Source organism: Coregonus clupeaformis, chromosome 6, assembly GCF_020615455.1.
Source record: "Coregonus clupeaformis isolate EN_2021a chromosome 6, ASM2061545v1, whole genome shotgun sequence".
Taxonomy (NCBI): domain Eukaryota; kingdom Metazoa; phylum Chordata; class Actinopteri; order Salmoniformes; family Salmonidae; genus Coregonus; species Coregonus clupeaformis.
Window position 1 is genome coordinate 14,895,767 of NC_059197.1, and position 18,653 is coordinate 14,914,419.

Here is an 18,653-nt window from a genome sequence, read left to right on the forward strand (position 1 = left end):
TGGGTGTTTACAAAGCTTTAAGAGGAAGAGGGAGGGAAAGGAAGGCCAAGTGGGAGAAATGATGATCAACATCTGCTGCTGCACAATATTGGTCGCCACGCTGTTCATCTGTGGGTTCTGGGCTACATTCAGTGTTTTCACAGTATGATGACAGAGAGTGGGTCCCAACACACGCACACACACACAGATGAAGAGGTATGAAAAACACTGAAGTGGAGAGAGAAAACAAAACAATGTCTATTCAACTGTGGGCTTACCTTCTCCTTTTTCTTCACAGAAGTGGTCCTGTTGTCAGAAGAATTTGGGAACCTGGCCGCACCTCTCCTCTAACTGAACTGGACTGGTCTGTAAAAATAAAACAGCTGAAGTTGAGATTAGAAGGTTGCCACAAACAGTTTGTGTACTAGATCCATTTGTATGCAGAATTTGTTTCAAAAATGTGTCCTCAGAAAACATAGGCAGTAACGCTGTCCTAAAATATCCCTCCCTCCCCATCTGTCACTTTCTCTTTGGCAGTAAATGTCTGGAAGAGTTAGAATAGTTCCATAGAGAACTGTGTAATTTTGGAATCCTGTTAATTTATTAGGTTCAGAGAATGAGCCCCTTGTGTAGCTATTTATGTTATCAGAATCTGTAGGGATGGGGATGCTTGCTTGTTATAGATGATAAAAAGTTACCCCAGCTGAGTGCTGGAGAAATTTAACCACCATCATAACTATGGACTGATGGTCCATGAGATTGACATGATGGTTTGAAACATATGTTGAAGCTGTATATTGATGTTTTGCAAAAAAATGATTTTGGCTCCATCTATTGAATGTTAGAACGTTTGAGTCAAAATGACTGCCCATTGGCTCAAATGGGGGTCCCTCGAGGACCCACAAATGTTATATTAGTATTTTCCATGAAGTAAGACAGACCATGCATGTAGTTCCAACTTTTCATTTTAATTAACAAAGGCTGCATTTGTAGAGTTCCATGAAGAAAGATGCCCTTTAACACACATCAAGTAAAACATCAACATTTCTCATTGAAAAATAAGTGTGTGGAAATTCAGTTGCATTTTCATGGTCGTTCCATCACAAGGGTTGGTATGCATTCAGCTTGAGGTGCAAATGACAGGGAGGGTAAATACATTCACTCTACAGGATATAACATGTGCTTACTACCAATGTGTTGTCTCTAAAACAGCCCATCGTTAGTACTCCATTCTTCCTAAACTAATGCTAGTGAGGGAGTGTGGCCTAAAACTACAGCGCTATAAATACATTTAGTAAGTTCAGACAGTTTCTGACTATTGTTTTAATGTATTTGTCCCTCAACTCACTGTGCAGAAAAGGCTTTTTGTGGTGCGGAGTGCTCACCAGCAGGAGAGAGAGGGCACAAGAAGAACAAAAACAAAATAAATCACAGAATATGGATATGTTTATGAAAACAGAACTTTACATCATAAAAAGAGCTAGTGGCCACCAGTTGCAAGTCTATGCATTTACACACTATTCACACTTGTACAATAGGAAATCAAAGGAGTCTGCCCACTTTTCAAACAGGCTTATGAGGCAGCTCTTCTTCTGTAATGGACTTTCTGTGATCACTGGCCATTTGCATACCTGACGTGTGCAGACTCACTAACACTATTGGATTGCGAGCACAGCGGATGCTTGGGGAGAGAGAGGAGCAGACTTGAATGGATGCTAGGCAGTGCCTTCTTTACTTCCAATACACAGTAGATTTGATCTCTCCACACAGAATCCCCATCCGGATTAGTATATGAACAGTCCTAGTATAAAGAGGAAGTTGTGTGGAGATGTTTGGAGCAGCTGCCTTGTGGTTGGCACCTTCCTCTGTGCCAGGGACCTCTAGCGGAGGTAGGTTGACTGAACCCGTGGCAGGCGTGGGTAAAAGGACGTATCAAATCTCTATGTACATAAAAATGTTTGTGCTCTTTGATTGAGAGGCAGGACATCCAATGGCATCAACTCGCTCACTGATCCCCTCACTCTCTCACTGTGCTCTCTCACACACACATTCACTCAGGAAAACAATATAACAAAATCACATGCACAACATACAAATATTTACACTCTTGCAAACATCAATTTACTTGGAAATTAGCTACAGTTATTCATGTATGAACATAAAAAAAGCTTGTTTCTGTATTATTTAGCGAAAATTAAACTTAAGGTACCTACTCAAGTAATTTGACTGTTTTGTCTTGATTAACCCTGGAGAGGGGGGGTGCTCCCTTGGTTAACCGATCAGGAACCCCTCCTCCCCAAATGCCTAGGGGCCTGTGCTGGTCACCACTAAAAGTTACAGTGGCAAAGAAAACATCAATTTGAGTATGATTCTCTGTCACCCACAGGCTTCTTCTTACCATAGCATTCTAAAAGCCCACCAGTAGTGTGGAGATGTGTAGAGACTGGATGTTTCTTACGACCCCTCACCCCATTTCCACGGCAGCACTTAGTCAGAGAGAATGCGAGCAGGTTGCCCAGCAATGAGAGGGAGAGCTGTGGCAGGACAAGTGGTGTTGCGGGCTGAGGAGGGTGTGAGAGACCCCCCCCCAACCCACCTGAGCTACAGCTCGCAGCCTTCACGCTTCTCTTTCCTAACCTGTCAGGGCAAAGTGTCCCGCCCACTTTTCACAATAAAGTGCTTCAGCTAACAAATGAACAAAACAAAAAGATCTAATTACAAATCTACAGGTTCCTTTGCTCTTCAGGCTTCTTTCCATGTGTGTAACAACGGTATGTGTGTATTCTTGTATGTACATGTACTGTAAAGTTTGTGTTTGGGCGTTTGAGTGTGTGTGTATTTGTTACAGTGTTGGCCAGACTGCCTGCTTTTAAGTTGACGAATCTCATATACTCCTTCCTTCCACTTAAATACTAAAGACTATGTCAGACGGGCATCACAACATCCTCCTTCACAACATCCTCCTTCTATCCCAAACCAATAAATAATCACAACAGCAATAATAATACAGAGTAAAAACCTTTACATTATAATAACAACTGTGATTTGCATTAAAAAGTTGTATTTTTCATGGGTGTATAAGTCTCTGGGCCCACAATAGATTGTCATTGTCCTCATGTCAATCTCTTTCTTCTGGTACAAAATTAAAAAATCCTGCAAGTCGGAAACAAAAAGCTGGGTAATTTGTGTCCTCCTCCCACTCTCTTCAAGGAGTCGGTTGACAGACCGCACGCGAGAAGATGCCTGCGTCTTGTTCATGTCCTGTGAATGTCTCAGTTCCAGGATCATTGGATCATCTTTGGTAGTGAATGTGTGCATCATCTCTCGCACACTTCAGCGTTCAGTCTGTGATGCCAAAGAAGGTGTAATACTATCTGTCGTGTTGTTGTTTGCTTAAACTCAGAAAAATAAAAGAAAATTGAAAGGTGCTTGGACTGCTACGTGCTTGTTCTCAAGGTTCTATTGTTAGGGTAGAGAGTGGTCCCTCTGGGCAGAGAAGGAGGGCAGGGAGGTCACAACTGCCCCTGATATGTGTGTGTGTGGTCTGCTACTCGTACAGTGTGACGGTGCAGTAGCAGAGGGCAGAGATCCTCCGGTCCACACTGGCCTTGTCTGTTGAGGAGACACAAACACAGTCAGATCACAGTGACTGGAGCTGCTGTTCTATGTCACAATGCCCTGGCTGCCATGCCACACTCTTTCAGAGCACCATAGTGCACTCTAAACCTCATCTGATTGAAGCCTTATCTGAATGCAGCTCAGAGCTAGACTAAGTGGTTGAAGTAAGCCTGTGAGTGCCGGTCTTTACCATTAATGATAAGAGGTCAATGAGATTGTTCTCAAGAGACTCTAGTTAACACACTTTACTTTCCATATTAATATCCATGTCCACTACACCAGAGTCTCTGATACACTACAATGTGATGAGCTGGTCTGGTCTCTGACAGAGCCTGTTAGGGGAGCCTGGTTGTCAGATGAATTTGTGCTTTGGCCATACATTACATAACAATGGCGTAGCAGAAACAGACAATCTACAGTTGAGGATGGCAGGTGGATACTTACACTTGGCCACATTTTCGATGTCTGCAGGGTCCTGCAGGATCTTGGACAGGCCATCTAGCAGCATGGCAGCCTTGTTGTAGCGGTAGGCTATGTCCTCCGTCTGCTGAAACATCTCATCCAGAGCTGCAGACTGCACCGTTTCCACAGCGTGGTTGTAGATTAGTTTCTCTGCAGTCACGCTGTTGATCTCGTCTACGAAGCGCTGCTTGTCTGAGAAGAAGTGGTTCAGCTTGTCTGTGAGCCGCCGACACAGGGAGATGCAGCTCTTGTAACGCTCGTTCAGACTCTTCACCACTGAGGAAGGGGAGGGAGAAAAAGTTAGTTATGCTCAAAATAAACTAAAATAATGATATCTAAGTATTATACATGCATATGGATACTATTGATATTTAAAGTGTATTAAGTTAGTATGCTGTTTTTTTTCCTGTTTTTTTTTTCTCCATAAATACTATAGTGTTTTGCCACTGTACCGGTCTGGGGACTTTTGTCTTACCCTGCTTGACGGCGCTGGAAGGGTTGAGCTTGGCAGATTTGATCTGGGCCTTGGCCAGGTGGAGCGAGGAGGCCAAGAGCTGGGCAGCCTTCATGTACAGCACCAGCTGCTCTACCTGCCTGTAGAGGACACCACAGCACACATTACTAACCTATACATCTTACTTCTCTCCATGGCTTTTCTTTCTAAAAAACATCATTTTCTTTCACAGCAATAATTTTTGAGACAAACTAAGTTTAAATTGTGATGAAACAACGTTTTTTGTGCATCACTATGATGAAATGCTACAGGTTTGGGTCCGAACTAAAACCAAAATACTTTCAGTTAAACTGTGAATGCCATCTCCCCCATTTTTGGTCTCTCCCTTACCCCCACTCCTTGCTGAGCTGGCTGATCTGGTCCACTACCACACTCTCCTGAGGGGGGTAGAGGGAGGCAGCCGATACACCCAGGTCTGCCCCTCCTGCTCGCACTGCTGCGATCTCCAGGACACAGTCAGTGAAGGACAGCATCATCCGCAGGTGCATCAGAGTGTCTGTATGCTCCCGCTGTAGTCACAAACAAATGATACAGGTCAGATATCACATAAAGACGTGTGCAAATAGAAATGCCCCACACACACACACACACAAGGGTCCCCTCTCTCACCTCCATGAGTGTCTCCTCAGGCAGCTCTGGGGCCTCGAAGGTGATGAATCCGTCCAGGCTGGGGGGAGAGGTACCATAGGGGACATAGCGTAGGCTGCTGGGACCTGCCTCTGCCCCCCCTGGGGGAGGGGTCCCGATTGCCATGCCCGGAGGAGAGCCCACGTACACCCGCCCACTGGTGGAGCACAGGGAGCCTGCCGAACTGTTGGAGCCCACTGAGAGAGAGAGAGAGAGAGAGCGAGAGGGATATAACTTTATTGTTAATGTGTGTCACTATGTAGACCTATCACTTTCACATCATTTGATTGCTATTTTCATTGGTTGAATTTGAATTCTAGAGAATTTAAGATAACAGATATTTTGAGAATTTTCCAGAACAAAGTTCAGTCTACTGAGACAGAGACTATTATCGATAGTACCCACTAAGATGGACAGCCCAAGGAGAGGGAGAGAGATTGCCCACTAAATAGCAGTTATGCACCTCAGGGGATTGGCATTGGAACCACTTCCACTGAGTGAGCGCTTCACTCCAGGTAGGCAACATTGAGTGGAGTCGTAATAATTAGCATTAGCAGGTTAGCTAGGAGGGTGTAGCTTTGGGAAGTGGGGTTTAGCAAGTGGTTAGCCTAGCAGTTAGCCGCTGGCGCAGTGAGCGGTCTCACCTGAGGTGGTGCGCGGCCGGGTGCCCAGGTGGCTGCACGTAGGGGGGGTGCTGCTGTTGGGGGGCGAGCCCACGGTGAAGAGAACGGTCCGGGGACTCGCCACCCCGCCATGAGGCTGAGCCAGCCCAAACGGTCCTGCCGGGGCTAGGGAGGGAGGGAGGGAGGGAGGGGGCGGTGATTCACACTAAGCCAATCAAGCTCTCTGTTACACAGGAAGTGCCTGTCAGAGCAGCCAATCCAAGCAGTTCATGCAGGGCGAGAAGCCATGAAGCAGATAGACTGGTGTGTGTTTGTATTTGTGTTGTTCTTTGGGACAACGATAAGTATCATCTACTAAACCATTGTTGTCCAGGTCAGTTTACTAGCTAGGTTATTTCTTACTACGCTCACTAATATCACAACACATTTTCTGTCTCCAGCTCTTTTCTAATTAATGGTAAAAACATCTGTTCCATTAATTATACATGGGAGGACAAACTAGGACAGTGTGTGTGTGTGTGTTTATTTACCTGTATCCATGGGCCGCTCTGTGTTGAGGCTGTCTGTGCTTCCCTGGTAGGGCTGTCCCCCTAGAGTGATTCTGATTGGCTGTTCAGACAGACGGCCAGTACTGACAGACCTGGGGAGAGAAACACATGGAGAACACATTGAGATGAGCAAGAGATACACTATATAACCAAAAGTATGTGGACACTGCTTCAAATTAGTGGATTCGGCTATTTCAGCCACACCCATTGCTGACAGGTGTATAAAATCGAGCACACTGCCATGCAATCTCCATAAACAGACATTAGCAGTAGAATGGCCTTACTGAAGAGCTCAGTGAATTTTCAAACTTGTCAGTTCATCAAATTTCTGCCCTGCTAGAGCTGCCCCGGTCAACTGTAAGTGCTGTTATTGTGAAGTGGAAACGTCTAGGAGCAACAAGGCTCAGCTGCGAAGTGGTAGGCCACACAAGCTCACAGAACGGAACTGCCGAGTGCTGAAGCGTGTAAAAATCGTCTGTCCTCGGTTGCCTCTAGAAGCAACGTCAGTACAATAACTGTTTGTCGGGAGATTCATGAAATGGGTTTCCATGGCCGAGCAGCCACATACAAGTCTAAGATCACCATGCGCAATGCCAAGAGTCGGCTGGAGTGGTGTAAAGCTCACCGCCATTGGACTCTGGAGCCGTGGAAACGCGTTCTCTGGAGTGATAAATCACGCTTCACCATCTGGCAGTCGGACGGACAAATCTGGGTTTGGCAAATGCCAGGAGAACGCTAGCTGCCCGAATGCATAGTGCCAACTGTAAAATTTGGTGGAGGAGGAAAATTGGTCTGGGGCTGTTTTTCATGGTTAGGGCTAGGCCCCTTAGTTCCAGTGAAGGGAAATCTTAACGCTACAGCATATAATGACATTCTAGACGATTCTGTGCTTCCAACTTTGTGGCAACAGTTTGGGGAAGGCCCTTTCCTGTTTCAGCATGACAATGCCCTCGTGCACAAAGCGAGGTCCATACAGAAATGGTTTGTCAAGATCGGTGTGGAAGAACTTGACTGGCCTGCACAGAGCCCTGACCTCAACCCCATCCAACACCTTTGGGATGAATTGGAACGACTGCTAGTCTGGTCTAATCGCCCAACATCAGTGTCAGACCTCACTAATACTCTTGTATTAGTGAGTCCCCGCAGCAATGTTCCAACATCTAGTGTAAAGAGTGGAGGCTGTTATAGCAGCAAAGGGGGGACCAACTCCATATTAATGCCCATAATTTTGGAATGAGATGTTCAACGAGCAGGTGTCCACATACTTTTGGTCATGTAGTGTATATTACCCACACAGAGAGAGAAAAACAATAGTGCTCACTTTACCTGCCAAAGGTGGTCCTGCTGGCCTCAGGGGCAGGCTGGCGCCCACTGGGGTAGGGGTTGCCGTGGTGGGCACAGATGTCCCGTGCGTCCGCCAGGGTCTTAATGGGTGTGGGACTGTCTGCCAGGGCCATCAGGTTACAGGACGCCTGCGTCTTAGGGATCTTGAATGGGGCCGAGATGGGCTGAACAGGGACATAGAGGTCAACAGTTACTGGGAATACTCACTCCAAGGTTGTGGTAAGTAGGACCGTAGCAAAACAGAATTGGTCTTATGATTAAAATATGCCAAAATGGTTATCAACTCAACCAACCTTGGTGGGGGAGCCAATGATAGTGGGCAGCGGTGACTTTGTCAGCCAATCAGAGGAGCGGGGGGAGGAGCCCAGGTGTTTGGTGGGGGAGGTGCCCAGGTTGCCAGGGCGACCCATGTGGGGGGAGTGGCTGAGGGGGTAGTTGGAGGTGGAGGGCTGGATGGGGTCTGACAGCTGCTTGTGGAGCTTCTGTCTGGTCTGGTAGACCTCGGTCAGGGTGGGGGCACTCTGCAGGCGAGCCCCCAGTAACTGGGACGACGACACTGGATAACCTAAAGGAGACGCACAGAGTTATTCATACAAGTAATTTATTTATCACTTAATGTAAAAGTTTAAGTTTCACATGAATAATTGTTTTAGTGGCGATCATTAGTTACATTAGTGTTAGTATAGTGTAAGTGGAGTTGGCTGCAACTAATCTAGAGAAGATGTACAATTCACCACTAGATGGCTCAACAGTCTTGAAATTTGTATTTTTCCACTTTAAACCAAGTCAAAAATAGCAGCAGTGAAGGGCCACTAGGTTCATGTTTTTATGAGCCTCTTGTTCATTCACAGTGTTGCTGCTGAGAAGTTCAAAAATTTCTGTTTTTTTCTTTAGTAGGTCATCAAGTGTGTGTTGTTAATCTCCAGGTTTTCCCGAAGGAGACAAAGTACTAACTGTATCTGCATTGTTTTGCTCAAGCCAAGTCCTTCCCATCACACGGTGGTTGCCATGGATACTGGCCCCTTGACACAAACAGTGACACACTTCTGAAAACTGCGTGGACGGGTGAGTGAAAGGCTTCAACTCCCATACACACAACCTCCCTCCCAGAGTGTTATTGGAACAGCTGTTATTTAAAAAAAAAACCTGACTCATTGCTTTTGTCAATCATATACATCCGCCTCAGGGGAGGAGGGGAGAGAGGGAAGAAAATGTAAACACTTCTGTAGATGCCTTTGTCTGTCTCTCTTTAAAAGTAATCCTGGGCTGGGTTTCCCAAGAGCATTGTAGCACTAAGATCATATTTTGTCCATTTAGTTTCAATGGAATTAAGATGATCTTAGTGCTACAATACTTTTGGGAAACCCAGCCTTTTTCTATCTGTCTGTATGTCTGTCTGTCTACTGAACTCACCTCCTGAGGAGCTGCGGCTGCGGGACTCGTGGCCCTGAGGGTGTCCACAGCAACAGTGACCCAGCTGCTCTGGGATGGTGCCCACTTAAAGAGAAACACACACAGACATATTAATGCAGTTTTGCATTAGATGTCAACAGAAGGTTTCAATGTAAAAGGATTATGATGCCAGGCGTGTTGAATGATATGAGATGGGGACATGTTGGGGCATGTTCTTACCCAGAGGTGAGGGGGAGTATGGGCGGGAGCTGCCTATAGAGAGACGTCTGCCTGTCATCTGAGGGCTGCAGTCTGCAGAGCTGGGGGACCCAGAGCCAACCTTAGGGAAACCCATGGGACTGGTGTTGGACCGCCTCACTGTACCAGACCTGCATAGACAAGCACACACAATGGAGGTTTAGATATCACAAATATACAGTACATACATAACAAAAATGTTACACACATTCATTGTTAGTCCACCAGAACCAACACTACCTACGGTTCATGAACCCCCTTTTTATTGCAGCTTACAGCGATGCTCTAGTTTCCAACCACTATTCTTCATGTTTATCATCACATAACACTTGAATAACCTTTCTAAAACATCTGAAAACATTAACTTATGTTTAATAAAACTTTTGGCAATGAGCTTAGCTAGATTCCAATCCCTCAGCTCAGTGTCTAACGGTTGCCTTTATTCGCTTGGCTCTAATTTCAACTTCCTGAGTTATTCAGCGACCGTCAGTTTGCTGCCAAAACAACCCTGTCACGCTGCAAGCACTTCAAACACGGCTGTTAGCCTACTCCCGCTAAAAACAAGCATGTTGGAACATTGGTTGAGCAACTGTTGTGCTGATAGCGAGTACTCTTCCACTCTCTCTCTTTCTGCCTCACTTCCTCTCTTGAGCTTTCTGGAGTTTCAAAAAAGATATGTCTGACAGAGAAAGAGTAGGCAGCAGGCGGGCACATATGGAAGCCAGTCCTCCCCTGAGATGTCTGCACACTGTCTGTCTGCTAGCCTGCTGTGCTAGCTCTCTGCATTCATCTCTTCTTGATCATAAAGAACCAGCGCTAAACGCTAACTCGTTAACTAGCCCAGACACATCAAGTGACAGGGTAGTCTGTCTATGACAGAGAGCTTAATCCTTCTTGAAGGACACAGAGTAAGACCCATGGCCAATGGAAATGGGGCAGCAGTTGGGGGAGGCTGGCTACTAGTACCCGCTGTCCAGGCTTTGGGGCCCTGTGGTGAGGGTAGGTAGAGGGTTCACTGTGGAGCTACTCCAGTACCGCATTCCCATTGTGGATTTAGCCCAGTGTTTTACCCAAAAAGCTCAGACTTTTCTGTTTCCATCAATGCGGGCCGGCACCCATGTCTCACTGGGCTCCGGTGGACCTGCTCTAACTTGTAGCCAAGGCAAGGCCACAATAACATTAGAGCTAACATTAACATAAAACCCTGGCGGCCCACTGGTGTGGGGGTAAATCTCATTGGAAAAGCACCACAGGAACATTTTACTAATCCCTGTGGCAATGTTCTTATCTCATCTCACAACAGTCAATAGAAGAACAACAATACAACTAATTTGCCTCTAAAGGATATTCGAAACCGCTTCCTATTTCCCTCCCTTTCTATATGTATTGAAAAACTTCCCCCTACCACACCACAATATAACACAAGCAATATCCACTGACTGAACTGATGAAACTTAGTGAAACTTTACCTGATGCTATAACTGACAGTTGTAGGTTAATTTTCCTGTTCCCACCCAAAGCTTAGTCAGAGATCCAACAACATGAAAGACTAGTCTCTGATCAGCCAGGTGTGAGGACTGTATGTACCCACAAAACAAAAAACTTCTTAACCATGACAGTTGTACTTCGAGAACCACCCAGGACAGGGGCACCTCAAAAAGTTATACAGCTGCACCATTGAGAGCATCTTGACTGGCTGCATCACCGCTTGGTATGGCAACTACTAGGTATTCGACTGCAATGCGCTACAGAGGGTAGTGCGTATGGCCCAGTACATCACTGGGGCCGAGATCCCTGCCATCCAGGACTTATTATACCAGGCAGTGTCAGAGGAAGGCCCAAAAAATTGACAAAGACTCCAGCCACCCAAGCCATTGACTGCTCTCTCTGCTACCGCACGGCAAACGGTACCGATGCACTAAGTCTTTTCCCCAAACCCTTTTCCCCAGACAGTGTCTCTTACCTGGGGGAGCCGTAAAGTGTGGTGGTGGGGCTGTTGTAGAGGTTCTGCTTGATGCGCTGGTAGTTCCGCACCTGGGTGGGCACAGGGATAGGGGTGGTCTCTGCCCGGGGGGACACCATGGGGGTCTGTCCGGTGGTCTGTGGCTGCCTGGAGGGGTGAAGTGGGAAGAGCAGGCCCGTTAGCCAGTCTGTCTGCTAGTTCTGCCAAAACTGCACCAACTGTTCAGAAATATCAACACCCATAGAACTCAATGTTAAAAATTACTTCAGTCCTTCCGAGACGACATTTGTATAAATAGAACGCGGGGAGCGCAACAGTTGGACTAAATGAAATACTAGGCTGACTAGAAGTTTATAGCTAGGCTATGTCTCTGAGTTCTTTGTTTACTTTTACAAATACAGCATTTTCAACTGAGGCTGGGTGAGTCACTAAACTTCAGTCCTGCTGGAAGGGGCTGGCCCAACCCAGAGGGGGCAGGGCCGTTGTGTAAACACACATGTGTCTGCCCAATCAGTGGGGAGTAGTCTGTGCCAAGAGGAGGAGTTATGGGCGGACCTGAAGAAACTGTGGTTTGTGGGCTAGGCCAATAGCATGTGCTGAGCCCTCCTCCTTTCTAACAGACACAGAGGAACAGGAGGAAAAAAAGCCAGGCTAATTTGCATTCCTTTGTTATTCGAATGGTACAAAATGTTCCCAGAGCAAAAGTCATACACGGGTCAACCATAGGGGGTTCACTTGGGTTTAGAATGAAAAAGGGAAAGAGAACAGAAGGGGAGGAGGAATATAAATGTTATAGAACAGGGCAGATTCAGCAGTAGCAGCGTTATGTAATAAGATGATTAGCGAGGGAGGGTCTAGACCAGAGAAAAGGGAATAGACTGAGGGATACACGTGAGGCACGCGACCATCCGTCTGTTCTGTACAGCAGAAACACAGACAAAGAGGGCTTTCTTTGTTTGCTTTCCACTCTGAGAAGCAAAGAAACACATTTTAACACAAGACACACATTGACATAGCTTTCCATTAGACACAATTGCCCTTCTAGTTCCAACGATGAGACAGCCTTTGGGAGGAGGTCAGAGACATGGCAGTGTGGTGCCAGGACAACAACCTCTCCCTCAACGTGAGCAAGACAAAGGAGCTGATCGTGGACTGCAGGAAACGGAGGGCCGACCACTCCCCCATTCACATCGACGGGGCTGTAGTGGACCGGGTCGAGAGCTTCAAGTTTTTTGGTGTCCACATCACCAACAAACTATCATGGTTCAAACACACCAAGACAGTCGTGAAGAGGGCACGACAACGCCTATTCCCCCTCAGGAGAAGGAAAATATTTGGCATAGGTACCTAGATCCTCAAAAGGTTCCACTCCAGCCACCCAAGTCATAGACTGTTCTCTCTGCTACCGCACGGCAAGCGGTACCGGAGCGCCAAATCTAGGTCCAAAAGGCTCCTTAACAGCTTCTATCCCCAAGCCCTAAGACTGCTGAACAATTAATCAAATGGCTACCTGGACTATTTGCATTGACCCCCCCCCTTAGTTTTTTAAGTTTTTACACTGCTGCTTCTCGCTGTTTATTATCAATGCATAGTCACTTTACCCATACCTACATATACATTTTACCTCAATTACCTTGACTAACCTGTACCGCCGCCCATTGACTCAGTACCGGTACCCCCTGTATATAGCCTCGTTATTGTTATTCTATTGTGTTACTTTTATTAACTTTAGTTTATTTAGTAAATATTTTATATTATTTTCTTAAAACTGCATTGTTTGTTAAGCGCTTGTAAGTAAGCATTTCACTGTAAGATCTACACCTGTTGTATTCGGCGCATGTGACAAATCAAATTGGATTTCATTTGAACCAAAAGTAGAAGGGCCATAAAGGTTCATCAAAGTGGCATTTAAAAAGGGAAAACAAACCAACTATTCCCGTGGTTTATTCTCTAACCTCAGTGCACTGTATTACCTCATGCAGTCATTCAGTTTAACACATTCATTTCTCCCCAGAGCAGGTCGTTAAAAGCTGATGTGTTCTAACAACAGAAGCTAATGGGGACATTGGAGCTACACAGGGTGCTCCCCCTAACAAAAGGCAGTTTGTAGGTCAGTCGTGAGTGTCTTCTTTGAGAAGAGAGAGGGAATCTGCAACCCAGTGTTGCTTTACTGTTGACCCGTTTGTCTTTACTGCATCTACCCAGAGGGGAATGGAAACACAGCACTGTCTTTTGCCTCTCCTTCTCTGTGTGCACTCCCACTCTCTCTGTGTGCACTCTCCACAGGGGAAACAAACTATGGAATAGACTAAATGAGGGTGAATACAAGACAGTGAGAGAGAATGGAAACGGAGTGATAGAAAACAGCATTACTGGAGGCTGTTTACAAAGACAGAAACAGGGAGAGGAACAGGGGGAGTGAAAAGAAAAAGCGAGTTATAGATGAGGGTGGAGAGCATTGTCTTGCTGCAGGTTATTTACAAACAGAGAGAGAGAGAGAGAGTGTGGGGGTCACAAGAGATGAGGAAGTGGTGTTTGTGTCTCTGCTCTCTCTGTGTGTGTGTGTGTATGTATGTATGTGTGACAGTCATTTAAGATGCCGTGACAACAACAGTCACGTTTGCCTACCGCGATTTCCTGTGTGTGTGTGTAAGAGATCTATTCTCATACCACAGGCCTGTCTAGTCTGGGTGGCTCAGGATATAACGGACAGTAGCCGTTTATCTGCGACGTCTACACAATATAAAAACGAATCAAATTGATTTTGACATGAACAAAATGCCTTATTTAGCTTCATAGAAATGGAAGAGTGATATTGCTTTCAGACACAAACAGCATGTCATTTATGACTAAAGAGTATAAAATAAACACAGCTGCTGTGCACACTGACAGACACACATGGACAGACACACGGACAGACACACTGAGCTGACAGCAGTAGACAGAATGCACTTACTCATGCAGAGCTCATTCACAGCTGACGCACGCACGCACACTCACACACAGACACACACGATATCTGAGGCTGAAATAGCAGCATGCACATCAGACTGGCTCATATTCCCATCAGCTATTCAGTCTGTTTTTAACCTTAATCCTTTCACCACACATATTTATTGTGTTACGTTTTGTGACAATCATTATTAGATCTGTTCAATGTGCTATAAATCAAATTGATCAAATACATTAAAAATAGTCGGACCGTGGAAATGTTCTGAAATATCCCGGCTTAGGGACACAGGTCAGACAGACTGTTTATTAATCCTCTCTGAGTTTAGGTTACATTTCCATGACGCAACAAGTCAACAGTGAAAGAATGATAGATTTCCATGGAGCATGGAGCAACACAGTCAAACACAGGGGAGCCAACAGAGAAACCAGGTCAGGTCATCTAGATATTCTGTTCCTGGGAGTTATTTTGTGTTCTGGTATTCTCTAGTAACTAGAGGAGGTGTAGGGACAGGGTTTATGTTCCTTTCTGAAATGGTGGCCGGCCAAAATCAGAAAATAAAGAGTTGGATAGCTTTAAATACTTCTTTCTCATCCATAAATACATACGCACACACAAACACATGTTAAGAGCTCACCCTCCACACCACTCTCCGGACGCCCGACGCCCCACTGCTCCCATTGGGTGGTCATCTGAGGAAGAGGAAGAGGAGGGAGAGGGAAGTGAGCCAAACAGACAAGAGTAGAAACTATGGCACATTAGTGAATTAACTGACTACCCATACTGCCACTCAAAATGTGTATATTTGGTCAACTGTCTGTGTAAAGTGTGAGTAGGTGCTCAGTGTGTGTGTTTTATAGCAAATCAAATCAAATGTTATTTGTCACATACACGTGTTTAGCAGATGTTATAGTGGGTGTAGCGAAATGCTTGTGCTTCTAGCTCCAACAGTGCAGTAATATCTAACAAGTAATATCTAACAATTTCGCAACATATCCCTAATACACACAAAACTAGTAAGGAGTGGAATTTAAGAAAATATACATATATGGACAAGCAATGACAAGGTGCTTAGTGTAAGTAGATGCTCATTGTATATGTAGTGCTACCAGTAGGCCTAATTAGTGTAATAAGGAGTAGCAAGTGTCCAGTGTTAGTGTGTGTGTGTGTGTGTGTGTGTGTGTGTGTGTGTGTGTGTGTGTTGTTCCTGCAGACTCACAAGACTCTGTGGAGAGGTGTGGCACCAGGACAAAGTCGTCCGTGTCGCTGGAGGAGTTCTTGCTGCTGGTGCTTCCTCCAGACTCCTTAGACAGCTGCAGGTAGTTGGGAGGGCCCAGGGGGGGTGACGACAGACAGTCCTCAGGTAATGTCTGCATGTCTGGGAGAGACTGGAGAAGGGAAGGGGTAGGTGGTGTGTGTGTGTGTGTTAGGAGGGTGGGGCAAGAGAAGGAAAGCGAGAGGGCTTGGGCTGTACAATTCAATTACAGCCAGACTGGGCTATGTAGACTGTCTGAATAATGCAATCACAGTGGACAGAGAGATAAAGTACATCCCTGGGAAACTCAGTTTGTCCGTTTTCCCACTGAGCTACTGTACAAAGTCTGGATTCTTCAGTGCTGAGTGTTGTGGTGTGGTGCTATGCCTTGAGGTACAGATAAACACACTTGCTGTGGAATGCAACTATGAGGTGTATAGGCAGTCAGGATGAACTTACGGGAGGAGAGTTGTAGCGAACAGAGGGCGAGCTGCCACAGGTGATGTCGGTCAGAGCGCTAGGGCACTTGGGTACTGGAACAGGACATGCTGGAGAAAAACATACAAATACACGTTTTCACACAAGACCTAAGTGCTCTCAACATCAACGCCATCTCACAATACAGTTCTGATACTACAACATGTATTTCCCTGTTATTGATGAAGGAAGTTCTCATCTATCTACTCACATTTTTTGACGGCAGACGCTGGATCTAAGAAAGGATGGCTGAAAAATGCATCTGCAGGAGAAACAAGACAGAAGTGTGAATGTTAGAGAAGTAATATCAAATTTATGGATAACAAACATGTTTTAAATAATTTCCTTTCTAGAAGGGAAGTGACGTCAGAACTGACCGAAGTCCATCCTGTCCTTCTGGTTCCTCTGCAGCAGGCCTAGCAACAGGTTGCCAAGGGGAGGAGACGTCTCCCTCGGGATGCTGGGTAATAGAGGCACAGACATACGTTCTAGTTAAAAACACGACTTTTCAGCCCAAAAGGCCTTGATCAGATAGTTAATCATTCCTAAATCCTATCACCTACATGGGCAGCAGCGACTTGTTCTTCTCATAGAACATCCTCAGGTCCTGGGGACTGTTGGCCTAGAGAGTGAGAGAGAAGAGAGAGAATAGAGAGAGAGATAATGAGAGATCGAGAGCACAGAGTGACAGGGGGTTTGTATACCATATCTATAAACACACACCATGGGTGACATTTTTGTCTTGCAGAGAAAGAGTTTAATTCTGCTTTGTGTGAGGAAAAAAGTTGCCCCATATCAACTCTCCCCCTCCATCCTACCTGGAAAGGCGGCTTCCCTACGAGACACTGGTAGACGACCGTCCCAATGCTCCACAGGTCTGCCTTGGCGTCATAGTTCTGTGACATGATCACTTCCGGGGCCTGGTTAAAGGACAGTGGTTAGAGGTCAAGCGCTGAAAAGACCGTTCCAGTTGCAGGTTGCTGAGTAAGCGGAGCCGTTGTCACAGGAGAACAAGAGACTGCAGACACGACACCCTTACACACACAACAAACACTAACACACACGCTTGCACACCCACCCGCACCCACTCACCATGTACATGGGGGAGCCACAGAGCGTGGCAGCCATCATGTTGCTCTGGAGGTATCGTGCAAAGCCAAAGTCAGCTGAAATAGAGAAGGCTGTCAAGTCAGTCTGTCTGTCTGTCTGTCTTATTAATAACGACTAGTGTCGGAGTGTCACAACTCCTATTCCCAAGCCTCTCAGGCACTAGACAATTGGGCACTCAACACACAACATGAGAGTCACCACACCTTATGGATATAGCGCTGTAGCAAACTAAATATAGCTGTGGGGTTCAAAACAACTAACCATGACCTGAGCTAGCGATCATTGTGGTGCATCGTGATACATAACATTTGATATATGACACTTGTGTGACACATTAAGACAAATCATATGATGGCTAACAGTTCATAGATAGGCCATCTCTAGATATACAGTATAAACACTATTTATATCATCTAAACATTATGAAGTTGTGTATATACAGAAAGAACACTATATACAGAATGAAAGGGATAGTTCTCTTTTTGAAGGTTTGTGTGTGTGTTGTGTTTGAGGGGCTGGGTTGGTCAGTCACCTATTTTGATGCGAATGCCGTTGATGCTGGATCTCTTGCGGCTCGTGTATGACAGTAGGATGTTCTGTGGTTTCAGGTCTCGGTGGATGATGCCTTTACTGTTGAGGATCCTCATGGCTGCTGCTATCTGCTGGAGGAACACCCTCAGGGTGTCTTCTCTCAGTGTCCCCTTGGCTAGGGAGAGCAATCCTTCATTATACAGTATCAATGTATTGGCACATAATGTATGATGACCAGGGATGTAGTGGTAAAAGACTACAACACCAACACTGGCTATTAGCATATTTTATCTATACAAAACTACATTACCCATACTGCACTGAAATCTCTATAAAGGACATTACCCACCCACTATGCACTAGTCTAGAGGCCACAGAGACAACTTTTTATAACACTAACGTTTAACCCACACTGATCATTAACATGTATTTACATTTTTAGATTTACATTTGAGTAATTTAGCAGATGCTCATATCCAGAGCGAGTGCATACATTTTCATACTTTTCCTTCGTGGAAAACGAAGCCCACAACTCTGATGTTGCAAGCGCCATGCTCAACCAACTGAGCCACATGGGACTCATACAAAACATTTGCCAGCAGTTACACACACTCAATACCCATCTCCCTGATGCTTTGCATTAATGACTGATTGCCTCAGTTTACATTTAAGTGATTGAGATGCACCGATATCAATGAGAGAAATGCATTAACACTTCTACATCAAGATGCATTGGGAGAGCTCTGTCACCACAACTACACCCTGAATCCAAGGGAAAACAGCCTGCACAAAATGCTTATTCTGCAAGTAGTCTACATCTTTTATGCAAGCACAACCGATTAGGGTAGTAATTGTTTGAATATTAGCAGCCTAAGTAATAAAAGTATTAACAGTGAATGTTAGCTAGCATAAGAGGTTGGCCAGTGGAGTGTGCCTGGTCCCTGCCTGTACTGATTGTAGTGAAACAACAACAACATTAGCTAATCCAGTGTGCTGCTAGCT

General features: G+C 45.6%; 1 protein-coding gene across 2 annotated transcripts in view; it reads right to left on the reverse strand.

Moving 5' to 3' along the window:
* Positions 1 to 928: 928 nt before the first annotated feature.
* LOC121567759 (serine/threonine-protein kinase ULK2-like) overlaps positions 929 to 18,653 on the reverse strand; it is a 45,615-nt gene continuing 27,890 nt past the window's right edge. The window contains exons 6-26 of one of the 2 annotated variants that reach the window (XM_041878014.2): positions 17,653 to 17,826; positions 17,103 to 17,176; positions 16,829 to 16,930; positions 16,574 to 16,632; positions 16,388 to 16,470; positions 16,222 to 16,272; positions 15,993 to 16,081; positions 15,498 to 15,666; positions 14,916 to 14,970; positions 11,329 to 11,475; positions 9,348 to 9,496; positions 9,129 to 9,212; positions 8,009 to 8,280; positions 7,698 to 7,879; positions 6,354 to 6,463; positions 5,845 to 5,988; positions 5,183 to 5,397; positions 4,904 to 5,082; positions 4,535 to 4,653; positions 4,042 to 4,335; positions 929 to 3,591 (exon numbers count right to left, since the gene is read on the reverse strand). In XM_041878014.2, the coding sequence (XP_041733948.2) occupies positions 3,527 to 3,591; positions 4,042 to 4,335; positions 4,535 to 4,653; positions 4,904 to 5,082; positions 5,183 to 5,397; positions 5,845 to 5,988; positions 6,354 to 6,463; positions 7,698 to 7,879; positions 8,009 to 8,280; positions 9,129 to 9,212; positions 9,348 to 9,496; positions 11,329 to 11,475; positions 14,916 to 14,970; positions 15,498 to 15,666; positions 15,993 to 16,081; positions 16,222 to 16,272; positions 16,388 to 16,470; positions 16,574 to 16,632; positions 16,829 to 16,930; positions 17,103 to 17,176; positions 17,653 to 17,826 (2,816 nt within the window). In that variant the 3' untranslated portion in view covers positions 929 to 3,526. The remainder of the gene's footprint in view (positions 3,592 to 4,041; positions 4,336 to 4,534; positions 4,654 to 4,903; positions 5,083 to 5,182; positions 5,398 to 5,844; positions 5,989 to 6,353; positions 6,464 to 7,697; positions 7,880 to 8,008; positions 8,281 to 9,128; positions 9,213 to 9,347; positions 9,497 to 11,328; positions 11,476 to 14,915; positions 14,971 to 15,497; positions 15,667 to 15,992; positions 16,082 to 16,221; positions 16,273 to 16,387; positions 16,471 to 16,573; positions 16,633 to 16,828; positions 16,931 to 17,102; positions 17,177 to 17,652; positions 17,827 to 18,653) is intronic. The other variant, XM_045218640.1, reaches the window with a different exon arrangement.